This window comes from Psammomys obesus, unplaced genomic scaffold, assembly GCF_907164565.1.
Source record: "Psammomys obesus unplaced genomic scaffold, mPsaObe1.curated_primary_1811, whole genome shotgun sequence".
In the NCBI taxonomy this organism is placed as follows: Eukaryota; Metazoa; Chordata; class Mammalia; order Rodentia; family Muridae; genus Psammomys; species Psammomys obesus.
In genome coordinates, this window is record NW_026590905.1 from 25842 (window position 1) to 38876 (window position 13035).

A 13035-nucleotide genomic window follows, 5' to 3' on the forward strand; every position below is an offset into this window, starting at 1 on the left:
ATGTATCCTGTTGGAGACTACCTCCTTATGAATGTGGTGGGGCTGGTGGTGATAATTGAAGGAAGGCTCCAGAGAATTTGTGTGAGAAGGGAGTGATACAGACTTCATGAAGCTTGGCTCTCCTATCATACCATTTTCACTTCCATGAATCCAATGAAAGAACTCAGAAAATGTTACTAAACCAACCTTTACCCCAATGTAAGTCAGATTTTTGTTATATTGGACCAAAAAGATCAGTATGTTTCCTTGGTACAAGGCTACAATTTCAAGCTCTGTGATTATAACTCCTGCCACAGGAGCAGGCTCTTTACTCTCCAATCAAATGACAAGCCAGACTCCATGTGAAAACCATTCATAAATCAATCTCTTTGTTTCAAGGAGAACAAAGGCAGAACACAAAAAAGTAAGGGAAAGGAATGGATGGATATATAAGCAAAAATAGGCAAAAGAAAATTAGCTGAGCACACAGCATTAGTAATGAGCGAACCATGCATTTGTGAGTGAAATCCTATGGATAGTTACAGAGTCAGTCCATCGCATGATGGCAATGGAAAAGTTTCCAGAGTTTCCACACCTATAGTTGAGAGGCAGTTGTAAGGTCAGGAGTTGAGTCACACATGGTGACCTAATACACTGGTCACTGTAGCCTAAGGAAATGTCATATCTAAAAGGCCCAGGTCCCATCAGTCTCATTTGCGTATTGACCTATACAGTCCTCAATGTGGTTGCCACTGTGTTGTCAAGATGATTGCAAGACCTGGAGAGGACAGGAGTTCCACAAGGAGAGCAACAGAACCAAAATATTGGGCACAGGGGTCTTTTCTGAGACTGATACTCTAACCAAGGACCATTCATGATATTACCTAGAACCTCTGCTCAGATGTAGCCCATGGCAGCTCAGTCTCCAAGTGGGTTCCCTAATAAGGGGAACAGGGACTGTCTCTGACATGAACTCAGTGGCTGGCTCTTTGACCACTTCCCATGAAGGAGGAGCAGCCTTGCCAGGCCACAGAGGAAGACAATGCAACGAGTCCTGATGAGACCTGATAAGCTAGAGTTAGAGGGAAGGGGAGGAGGACCTCCCTTATCAGTGGACTTGGAGAGGGGCATGGGAGGAGAAGAGGGAGGGAGGGTGGGATGAGGAGGGAATGAGGGAGGGAGCTACAGCTGAGATACAAAATGAATAAACTGTTATTAATATATAAAAATAAAAATTTCATAAAAAGATGATTGATCCATTATTTGTGTTACAGCTTGTGTGACAAGAGGGAGTCCAAATTAGAATTGGTACTGTAAAGGAATAGTCCCAATAATCGTAATTAAAATACCACTTTCCTCACATTCAAAAGAGCCATAACACAGAAAAATACACATCACAATACCCCTTCCACTTAACAATACTACTTCTGAAAAATGCTCATATGCCTTGTTTTTAAAATGTACGTATGTTTGTATATATGGTTGTATGTGCATGTATCTATGAAGGGTTGAGGACTTAGGACTCCAACCAGGAGCAAAGAGCTAACTCAGGTGCCTGTTAATATATCAAAGCAGATGCTATTCTCCAGCCTCTCTCAGCACTGCCAGTACCTTTACAGAGACATCCTGGCAGGCATATCCCACTCCCTACTCTAAACTCTCCAGTCCAGAATCTGGGTTTGGCTCCTTCCCCAGCTTCTTTTCCAGTTTTAACCCAGCCACTTTGGACACACGGTGCTTTTGGTCTCCTGGCCTCTTGGCTGACTCCTGGCCTCTTTGCCTCTGGTTCCCATTCTCTGAGCAAGGCCTGGTTCACTCTGAATCATTCCAGATGTCTCTGGCTGTGCTCTCCCTGATATCTGTAATAAAGACTTCAAACCCTTAGGCACAGTCATGTTTTTCTTTTATCCTCCCCCCTTTTTTCCCATTCAAGGACAACCTTGGGGAAAAAATCTCAGGAATACGATCCACTTTCTTTGAGGCACGGTTTCTGATGGATTGCAAACATCAATTATCTGCACTGGATAGACAAGAAGCTCCCACGATGCACTTGTCTCTGCTTCCCCATCACTGGATCATCACACATGACATTTCTAGGTAGGTTCTGGGCATCAGTCTCAGGTCCTCAGGCTTGCCAGCCCACCAACGGCTTTACCGTCTCCCGGCCTTCCAGGAACTTCTAATTATTTACTACCTTAATTCATAACAACTAACTTCTAGCCATCCAATCAGACTTTTTACTGTTTCCCAGAACCCTGTTCAATATAAGAATGAGGACTTATAAAAACCTAAATAACCCGCATAAAGCTTTGTAAGGAACACTTAGTTTTAAAAAGGCTTATAGATAAATTTATTTTGAGGTGGAAGAAATTTCCACATCAGGAACTGAGCAAGTGATAAGAATATTCTTGTCAGAGTTTTCAGGAACCATTTTAGGTGTGTTTCTCAATTTCCTGTTTCTTTAAAAGACTTTTAAGAGTTCTTCCAGTGCCTTTAATCACCAGACATCTGTTCCCACAGTAGCTTTTCTGTGTGCAGCGTTGTCCATCTCTGGGGCATTTAGCTGAGAATGTGTAGAGGTTGATCAGAGCTCTGGCCCGTTGGAAAGAATCAGGTCCCTGATTCATATCACGGAGAGACAGATTCAAGAAGACTGTGACCCTCTGAAAATAAACCTAAATAATGGTTCAGGAAAGACAGCGTCGAGGTGAGGTGAGCCACCCTGTCTCACTTAGGAGGAGACAGTGGACATGTGTGGTGTGAGGAGGAGTTGCCTGGGGTAAAGACACAGAGAAGTGGGCAGGCTGAGGGCATAGAAGAGAGCCAGACAGCACACCTACGGGAATTTGAAGTAAGTGTGATATCTCAGAGCCAGAAGCCCTTGAAAAAAACATGAAACCAAATACTGAAAGGAAATTTTAAAAGGTTAGGACGTCAGTGTAAGAATGTGGTTATTACAAAGCAAGTGTAAGGACATGGAAACTGCAGGTGCCTGGGAGAGACTTTTCTACATTGTGTGTGTAGTGTTGTGTTTGGTTTGTGTGTGTTGTGTTTGTTTTATGTGCATTAGTGTGATGTGTGTGTGATGTCTCTCTTTGTATGTGTGTGTTGGCTTCATAGCTGATTTGGTCCTTTATTCTAGGGTTCTTATAGCTTTTCCCTCCTTTAAATTTATAATTACTCTGAGCATTTTCTCTGGTTAGTCATTGCTCTGATTTTTTTGGTCTTGTGGTGAGTATCCCTTCTTGCTCTCTCACAGGAAAGGGAGTCTACTGGACCCTGAGACTCTGGTCAGTTGCTGTGGTTTCCATTCTCCTCCTGAGCACCTGTTTCATCGCGAGCTGTGTGGGTAAGGTCTTCACTGACTGGTGTCTCTTCTGGGAACTCTTTTGTCAGTTCCACAGAGACTCCCGGGAGATGCTTTGTTTGGTTTGGTTTTTGTTTCTCTGTGTAGTCCTGGCTGTCCTGGTACTACCTCGTGGACCAGGCTAACTTCAACCTCAGAGATCAGCCTGCTTCTGCCTCCCAAGTGCTGGGCTCTATTTTGTTGTTGTTTGTTTGTTTGTTTGTTTGAATGTCAAATCTTACATGCAATACCATGTTTTCCTTAACTTCTCTTCCTAATTACTTTTTGTTTGTCTTTTGACCGCTGAGATTTCTAAGGTTCCTTCACTTAGCTTTGTTAGTACCTGCCATTTATAACCATTGTCTGTACCAGTGTCTTCCAGCCTTGGGCTCACTAACAATCACATTCTCTGGTCACAGCTTCTCTCCACTCTGAGTTCATCTCCAGCATTTCATAATGTCAGCAGCTTACAGGCTTTGATTCATTTGGGATTGTTTTTTCTCAATACGAGAGTAAAATGTAACCAAATTAAATAGTGAAGACTGAGAAGATAAAACATTCCTGCCCTGTTTCATCTGCCCACAAAGCCATATCTGAAGACTATTGTGCGAGAAGATTTGATGATGTCCTTTGCGGTCTACAGTCTGCTTCTCTATTTGCTGTGGAGATGGTCACAGTAGTCACTGCACAGTCCAGGAGGGAGTGGGAGTGACTTATGCCAAGTGCCTCACATCTGCCATGAGACATCATTCTCACTGAAGCAGGATCTGCTCTAATTGGCACAGCCAGGCCTAAGAGGGCAGGGTAGGGTAGTTAAGGATATGGAAGAAACAGAAGTTTAAGTCATAAAAGAGGAACTGGAAAGGTTGAACCATTCCTTTAAAATAGTGCAGAAAGTCTGTGTTTGTTAACATTGTTTAATATGCACACTCATGAACAAAATGATAACTTAAAAATCATTTTTGTTTATTCTTTGAAACTTGCATACTTACACACAATGTATCTTGATCATATCCATCTCACTTAAAAGTCTCCAGATATTTAAAGAACTCCTACCTGCAATCAGGAATGGTTAGGATATGGTAACATAGCCATTATTCTTGCTAAGAAGTTGTTCAAATAAAGGAAGCCGGACCCTGGTGAATCAACAGGTCACAGTGAAGAACTTGTGGCAGTGTGCTGATACGGGGGTTTTTGATTAATTGATGTTTGTCCCAGAAAATAAAGTGTGTGCGTGTGTGTGGGGGGTGGCAAATGAGAGCTGTAGACATGAGTGATGTAAGTGAATACAGGGGAGCAATACTTTGGTCTGGGCTTCAGTGCGTTTGCCTGGAGAAGTGGGGGAGGTGGAGAGGAAGTGCACTGTCCTGGCCCACGTAGAGGACATGAAGCTCCAGGGTGTAGGGGTGCTCATTCCCTTCTTTCTTCACAGTGACTTACCAGCTGACCGTGGACAACCCCAATAGAAGACTGTCTGAACGTCATAGAAATCTTTCCAGGATCAGCTGCGTCAGTGTAGGCACTATGGAGTCAGGTGTGTAGTGTGTGTACATGTGTGTATGTGTGTTGTGTGTGTGGTACATGTGTGTCAGGGTGTGTGTGTGTATGGGTGATGTGTGTGGTGTGTGTTTGTGTGGTGTATATGTGTGTGTGGTGTGTGTGTGTGTGTTCTGCTTCTCTTTTTCTCAATTTCCTTAAGGGATTTATTTATTTCCTCTTTATATACAATATATAAAGTGAGCTGAGAAACAGCAACTGTGCGGAGATGTTCAGAAAAAAGTAGAAGCTAGAGAATTATTAGAATAATAGAACCCTTTTCACAAACAAGACGTGTGGAGACAAATGGAGGCATACACACCAGATATTCTGGTCTGATGGAAATGTACACGTGGACCCCACCTCCCAGGACAGGCCACCTCAGAATCTATCAGAAACGTCGCCAACTTAGGTGAACATCCGCTACGCAAGCGTAGGCCATGCCCGCCAGAAAAACAGATAGGCAGCTTGCCCATGGAACACTCTCAGTGACACAATTCTCCACCATGCCTGTCCCCAACCCCAGAGACTCTCCCCTGCTGACCTGCAGGCCACACCAGCCTGAAGAAGAGTAGACACACGCAGGCTGAGACTCACTGCTGGACCAGTGGACACATCGTCCGCCGGAACGTCAGATAGACCACAGGCCCTGGACCTCCTCCACTCTCTTAGTGCACCCCAGACACTACCCTCCACACCACTCCCCTCTTCACCACTCTGTCCAGCCCTCGGCTCTAATGGACACGCCATGCTCAAAAGAGGCCATGCCCGCTGCCAGAGGTTCAGCTGTCAACTCAGGCGGAGACCCTCTGCTCAATCACAGGACACTGACCAGAAGACCAGAGAGGCAATAGAAACCAAAGGAAGAAAACACCCATCCAACACACACAAACCCTCAAACCGGCACCTTGTCATATAATCATCTTTTATCTTGGTATTGGGTAACCAATGTGGGGGCTCATCCCTGAAGATTCATTCTCCTTCTCTCAGCAGTTAATAATTGCCTATAGTTCTGAAAACAATAAAATTAAGCCATGAGTTTGGAAGGTAGGAGGGAACATTGCAGGGGATTGGTAAGAAGAAAAGGTACAAAAATTATATTATTACATTATAATTATATGTAAAAAATTAAAAACATATTTTCTCCATTTTCCACAGTATCATTTTGGAAGGATGCCGCCAGACGTAGCTCACACTGTGGTGGAATAGTGGGTTAGGTTTCTCAAGAGACAGAACAGTGTGTTTGTGTGTATTTGCCCACGTTCTTTGTAATGGTGTACAACACTCTCTGTTGTCTGAGCCTTGTTTGTGTTCACCCCGGCAAGTGTAAATCTCAGTCCACCGCTTAACACTGATGCTTTGGACATTCATCCTTCATCTCATCCACTGTTAGCTGTTTGCTCATCTCTTTGATAGTCCTCGTTTCTGAACAAACACTTAGGATTACGAGCGTATGAATGTATGCATATTTGCTACGATGTGTTTCTCAATTCTTTGTTTTATTTCATATATTTCATTTCTCTCTTATTTGGTATAGGCACATTAAAATTATGAGGGGAGACTGTATTATTTTATTTATTTAATATTCATTCACTTGTTTCTGTTTTGCCTCTGTTATTTAGTTCAGCTTCTATTGGTTTGTTTCTCCAATTAACTGAATTTTCTGTCACCTCTACTCTACTATAACCACTTCATTTAAAAAACACTCTATTAGATTTTATTTACTCTTTTTTTTTCTACTTTCATGAGGCACTCTAATTTAGATCTATTTCTAGAACCTTTGCAATATTTTTGTGAAGTTTTTTTTGTTGTTGTTGTTTTTGTTTTTGGTTTTTTTGAGACAGGGTTTCTCTGTGTAGCTTTGGTTGTCCTCAACTCACTTGGTAGACCAGGCTAGCCTTGAGCTCACAGAGATCTGCCTGCCTCTGCTTCCCAGAATGCTGTGATTTCAGGGGTGTGCCATGGTGCCTGGTTATTGTGAAGTATTTTTATCAGGGCTAATTTTAACATCTCTGTCAGAATATTGCTGCCATGATTAGTGACATGATTGTTTACATACTACATATACATTACGACATTTTCTGGCTATTGGTGTCACATGTTCTATTCTTTATATACCCAAACTGTTTTGTATTATGTTCTACGAGTCTGGATGTCCTTTACACTCGGTTTTTCTGTTTTGTTGTGTGGTAGCACCACAGAAGGACAAACAGGCCCTGACATTAGTATCGGTGGAGATAGACTTGAGTTGCTCGGTACATGAGGGGTGAGGAGCTCCTTGCTGTATCTGGAGACGTCGAGGGTCCCAGCTTCCACGTGGGCTCTACACTCAGGCAGCCTTTCAAACGACTTTATTACCTAGCACTTCCATTTCCTTCTTCCCCCAAAGACAAAGTCTGGAGCTGCTGCCCAATGAACTGGACGCCATTTGGTTCTAACTGCTACTTCATTTCCACTGACATAACATTTTGGAACGAGAGTGAAGAGAACTGCTCCAGCATGGGCGCTCATCTGCTGGTGATCCACGGCCCGGAAGAACAGGTGCACCCTGGGAGAGAGTGGGGCCTGGGCTCGGCCTGATCTCTGCCTCTTTTTCCTAAGAGGGAGTTGTGTTGATGTGGGTGTTGGTGCTGTGGCAGAAAGTGTTACACCAGATATACAGGAAAGATTGCTCTCTGCCTTCTACACCTGCTTCCCCTTCAGTAGACCTAAAAAACCCCCCAAAGAAACATGGCACCAGGAACACAACACACAAGGTGGAGGGTAGGATAGAATGTTTCTTCTTGAAAGAGCAGTTTGAGATTCCAGCATTCTAAGGCTTTCTATAGTCAAATGCTTCCTCCCTAAAACAGAGGAGGTTTTAGAGAAACAGGATAAGATTGAGAGAATCACAACCAACCACCAGAAATGAAATATCTGAAGTTATGAATGGAGAATGACTAAATGTGGAAAATTCTCTCATGCACAACTTTCAAAAATGGTATTGGTAAAGAAAAGTGGGGAGTGAGTCTGAGATGAGAATTTATTATGGATGGTCAGAGGTTGTTTCCAGTTTCATGAAAATATGAGTGATGAGTTTGCCTGTGTCCTGATCAGCCAGAGAAAATGGGTACTCCAGGGGATGAGGGGGGGGTGTCTTTTCTATTTAAAATTTGAAAAATATTTAAGGGCCTACGGATATAAACTAGGATTTGATTTTTATGTATTTGCATAGGTGCATCACAAGGGTCTTTTCTGAGACTGATACTCCAACCAAGGACCATGCATGGAGATAACCTAGAACCCTGCACAGATGTAGTCCATGGCAGGTCACTCTCCAAGAGGGTTCCCCAGTAATAAGAACAGGGGCTGTCTCTGACATGAACTCAGTGGCTGCCTCTTTGATCATCTCTCCCTGATGGGAGAGCAGCCTTCCAGCCACAGAAGAAGACAATGCAGCCAATCCTGATGAGACCTGATAGGCTAGGGTCAGATGGAACGGAGGAGGACTTCCCCTATCAGTGGACTTGGAGAGGGGCATGAGAGGAGATGAGGAAGGGAAGGTGGGATTGGGAAAGAATGAGAGAGGGGGCAACAGCTGGGATACAAAGTGAATAAACTGTAATTAATATAAAAATAATATTTTAATAAAAAATAATTTTTAAAAGATCTTATGAAAATCCTTTAACAGAAAAAGAAGCCTTCAATCCAGACTGAAAGCTGAATCTTTCTTTCCTTCTAGAATTTCATCACCAGGATCCTGGCCACTGATGCTGGTTATTTTATAGGGCTGCGGGATCCAGGTCATCGACAGTGGCGATGGGTTGATGGGACACCATACAATGAGAGTGCCACGTGAGTCTAGAGTCGCTTAGAGGAGTCCTGGGACCTGTACATGAGGAGAACTGAGGGTGTTCCAGCTTCGGTTATAGAACTAGAATAGCTCACTCCTGGTGTAACTTCTGGGGATGGAGTTACTTTTACTCCCCATTTACTCATCACAAGAGTCCTGTGTGACAGACATTGTTAATTCTCCCAGTAGAGATGAGGGAGTTGAGTTTGTAGAGTGTGGAATGATAAGTAGCCTGAGCATCCAGCGAATGTCCATATACATAGATGTATTTTATCATGCTTTCAGCCTCTCACCTATCCCTTTAAAATAGGATTTAATTTATTTTTATTTGTGTATACGTGTGTGTGTGTATGTGAGTGTCTGCCATGTGTATGTGCGTGTCCATTGAGCTGAGAAGCAGGTGTTGGCTCCCCTGAAGCTGGGGTTGCAGGTGATAGGACCTCACCAATACGAGTGTTGGGAGCAGAGCTCTCACATTCTCTGAGAGAGCAGCAAGCACTCTTAATGTCTGAGCCACCTCTCCAGCCTTCACTTATATATTTATAATCAAAATTGATGTCCAGATCATAAATGATTATTTCTCACATATTAAAAGCCCCCAACTCTCATATTGTTGTGTTTTATATTTCTATAATTATTTAAAAACTCTAATGTTTCAGTATGTTCTCATATTCTATCCTGATATTTGTTTTGAAAAAAAAATATATATGAGGTTATTGTTCTCAATTTTCAGAGAAGAAACTAGGAATCCGGGATTTTAAAATATTTGTTCTTGATGGTAGAAATATGTAGATTATCTAGAGAGTTCACCTAGTTCTGCAGCCTCTAATACAGTTCTTTTGTAAAATGGAAGGATACTATATTAATACACGGGAATAAGGAGAGACCTTTTCAGCATATCACCACGGATTAACAGTCTCCTGGGGTGTGTGCTGAGAGAACAGTTAATTTAAGCATCACACTGATATTGCATTGAGTAATTTAGGCCTGTTATCAAGGGAAATGTCAGATACGTGTGATGGAGAAAGCTTGATTTGTACATACTTCAATCTGATTTCCCCAAATTCCACCCTCATGCTCAGGCTTGCTTGCTCTTGCTTTCTCTTTTCAAGCATTATTGCAGGAAACACCCTGATGCTCTTTCCTCCCTTTCAGATTCTGGCACAAAGGTGAGCCCAACAATGAGGAAGAGCAATGTGTTACCCTAGTTTACTGGACACCTGTATGGGGCTGGAATGACCTCCCTTGCAGTTATAAACAGAAGTCAGTTTGTAAGATGAAGAAAATATACTTTTGACTCATACATTCTCCATGGACTTGGGATTGAATTGTTATCCAGCATTATACAGACACCTAGAAATTCCTTCATGTGGAAGAGGTTTCCACAGAATTTAAGTATGCAGTAAATGGTAATGCTTATGAAAACACTGGCCCACAAATAACTTGTATAGTCTTTCACTTACTTCTTCATAAAATGCCCTTTTGCTTAGAACTTTCCTCATTTCAGGTACTACACAGGGACCTTTTTTGTGTACATGTGTGGTTTTGCTGCCAACTCCTCAAGGTTTTATTGACTTATACAATTGTATGGTATGTTCTCTAATTTTATCTGTTTTTTTCTCTTTCTTAATTTGCATTTAGCTGTACTGACAGGAAATTAAGTAATAAAATTTATGTATTTAAACTATAGTGTCTGGCTTGAAATATATATATATATAGTGAAATAACCATTCAAAGCAAGTTATCAGCACCCATCATTATTTAACATAGTTGCCATTTTGTGTGTGTGTGTGTGTGTGTGTGCATGTGTGTGTTAAAAACACTTGTGATCTTTTAAAGAGAACTCAGATACACAGGACAGTGTTAACTATATCATTCTATTGTACCTTGGATCATCACTATTTACTTATATTTTATTGGGCAGGCAGAAATCAACATGTCAGAGATCCCAGCACCCAGCCCTTTGCAATCAAATATTCTTTGCTCTAATTCCTGAGACTTACTGTTTCAGACATTATTTATAAGTGAGATTCTACATTAGTAAGTATTCTTTAAGTTGTTTCCCATAGACAAATACCTTCTACATCCATCAATTGTTGCAAACTAAAGGATGTTATTTTTAGGATAGATGAATGCTTCAGTATGTCTAATACGCATATAGATAGATATCAAAGTTTTTAATTTTTTTCTCATTTATTTATTTTATTCACTTTACATCCTTGTAGCCCCTTCCCTCTTCTCCTCCTAGTCCCACCTTCTCTCCCTACCCCTCTCCTTTTCCTCAGATAAAGGGAGTTCCTTTTCAATCCACCTCAGCTGATTAAGTTGCATCAGGATTAAAAGTGTCCTCTTCCCCTGTGGTCTGTCAAGGCAGTCCCACCAGGGGAAAGTGATCAAAATCTAGCAATTGTGTCAGTGCCCCACTTTCCTTATTAGAGGACCCTTATTAGAGGAAGCCTACACTTCCCATCTGATACATATTGGTCCTAGGTCCAGTTCATGCATGGTTCTTAGTTGATGCTTCAGCAAGCGCCTCTGGGTCCTGGTTAGTTGGCTCTGTTGTTTTTCTTGTGGAGCTCCTGTCACTTCTGAGTCCTTTTGTCTTTCTTCCCACTATTCCCCAAGGCATCGACCAACATTTGGCTGTGAGCCTCAGCATCTGTTTTGAGGTACTGATGGGCAGAGCCTCTCAGAGGACAACTCTGACAGGCTCCTGTCTGAAGCTTAGCAGAGTATAAGTTCAGAGTGTCAAGGGTTGGCACTCTTTGACAGGGTGAGTCTTTGGTTGGGCCAGGTGAGTCTTTGGTTGGGCATTCCCTCAATCTCTGCTCTATCTGCTGTATCTTTATCCTTGCAAATCTTGGAAGGCAGAGTAAATTTTGGGTCAGATTTGTTGTGAGTGGGTTGGTGTTCCTTGTCCTTTAATAGAAGGCTAGTTAGAGGATTTCCTTTTCAATATCTATGGATGGTCTCGATACTAGGCGTCTCTGTTTTAATCCTCAAACTATCCTACTGGGAGCCTACCCTGACTTAGGTCTCCAGCTTGTCACAGACATGTCCCAATCCTTAGGTTCTCTTTTCTCTACAGGGCTTCTGTCCTCTCACCTTGCTCTCCTCAGGTCTGATCTCTACCTTCTTAACTCTCTGAACTCCCTCTCCTACCTTGTTCCCCAAAGAAGATCAAGGGCTTACAAATCAGGTAGGAAGAAAACAAAGTATTGCTATTTGCAGATGGTATAATAGTGTACATAAGTGAACAAAAAATTTCCACCAGAGAACTCCTACAGCTGATAAATAGCTTCAGCAAAATGGTGGGATACAAGATTAACTTAAAAAAATTCAGTAGACCTCGTGTACACCAATGATAAATGGGCTGAGATAGAACTTAGGGAAACTAAACCTTTCACAATAGCCACAAATAATATAAAGTATCTTGGTATAACTCCAACCAAGCAGAAAGACCTGTATGACAAGAACTTCAAGTCTCTGAAGAAAGAAATTGAAGAAGATAGCAGAAGATGGAAAGATGTCCCATGCTCATGGGTCAGTAGGATCAACAGTAAAAATGGCCATCTTAGCAAAGGCAAGCTACAGATTCAATGCAATCCCCATCAAAATACCAACACAATTCTTTACAGACCTTGAAAGAACAATTCTAAACTTCATATGAAAAAATCAGAATAATTAAAATAATCCTATACAATAAAAGAACTTCTGGAGTTATCTCTATCCCTGACTTCAAGTTATACGACAGAGCAATAGTAATAAAAATGGCATGGTACTGCCATAAAAATAGACTGGTTGATCAATGGAATAAAATTGAAGACTCAAAAATAAATCCACAAACCTATGGCAAAGTATTGACTAAGGAGCCAAAACCACACAATGGGAAAAAAGGTAGCATTTTCAATAAATAGTGCAGGTCTATTTGGATGTCTAGAAAAATGAAAATAGATCCATATTTATCTCCCTGCACAAAACTCAAATTCAAGTGGATAAAATTCAAGTGAGATCATTGGATCTCACTAAAACATCAGATACACTAAATCTATTAGAAGAGAAAGTAGGGAAGAACCTCATTGGCACAGGAGACAACTTCCTGAACAGAACAGCTTGGGCTCTAAGATCACAGTTAATATATGGGACCTCTTGAAACTGAAAAGTTTCTGAAAGGCAAAGGACACCGTCAATAGAAAGAAAAGACAGTCTACAGATTGGGAAAAGATCTTTTTTTCCAATCCTGTGTTGGACAAAGGGCTAACATAAAAAATATATGATGAATCCAAGAAATCAAACACCAATAAACAAAATAACCCAATTAAAAATGGCACAGTACTAAACA

General features: G+C 41.7%; 1 protein-coding gene across 1 annotated transcript; it reads left to right on the forward strand.

Annotated features, from left to right (window-relative positions):
* The first annotated feature begins 2661 nt into the window (after nt 1-2661).
* On the forward strand, nt 2662-9990 carry LOC129678535 (C-type lectin domain family 6 member A-like). Its single transcript, XM_055609390.1, has 6 exons — nt 2662-2686; nt 3239-3328; nt 4758-4859; nt 7251-7402; nt 8583-8695; nt 9849-9990. The coding sequence occupies exons 1-6, from the start codon at nt 2662-2664 to the stop codon at nt 9988-9990; spliced, it is 624 nt and encodes a 207-aa protein (XP_055465365.1).
* The last annotated feature ends 3045 nt before the right edge of the window (nt 9991-13035 follow it).

Bases quoted from the DNA above. Each gene is read 5' to 3' on its own strand.
- LOC129678535 (XM_055609390.1), top strand. From the start codon at position 2,662: ATGGTTCAGGAAAGACAGCGTCGAG. The intron at 4,860-7,250 runs GTGTGTAGTGTG...CTTCCCCCAAAG, and splicing joins TGTAGGCACTATGGAGTCAG to ACAAAGTCTGGAGCTGCTGC. The intron at 7,403-8,582 runs GTGCACCCTGGG...CTTTCCTTCTAG, and splicing joins TCCACGGCCCGGAAGAACAG to AATTTCATCACCAGGATCCT.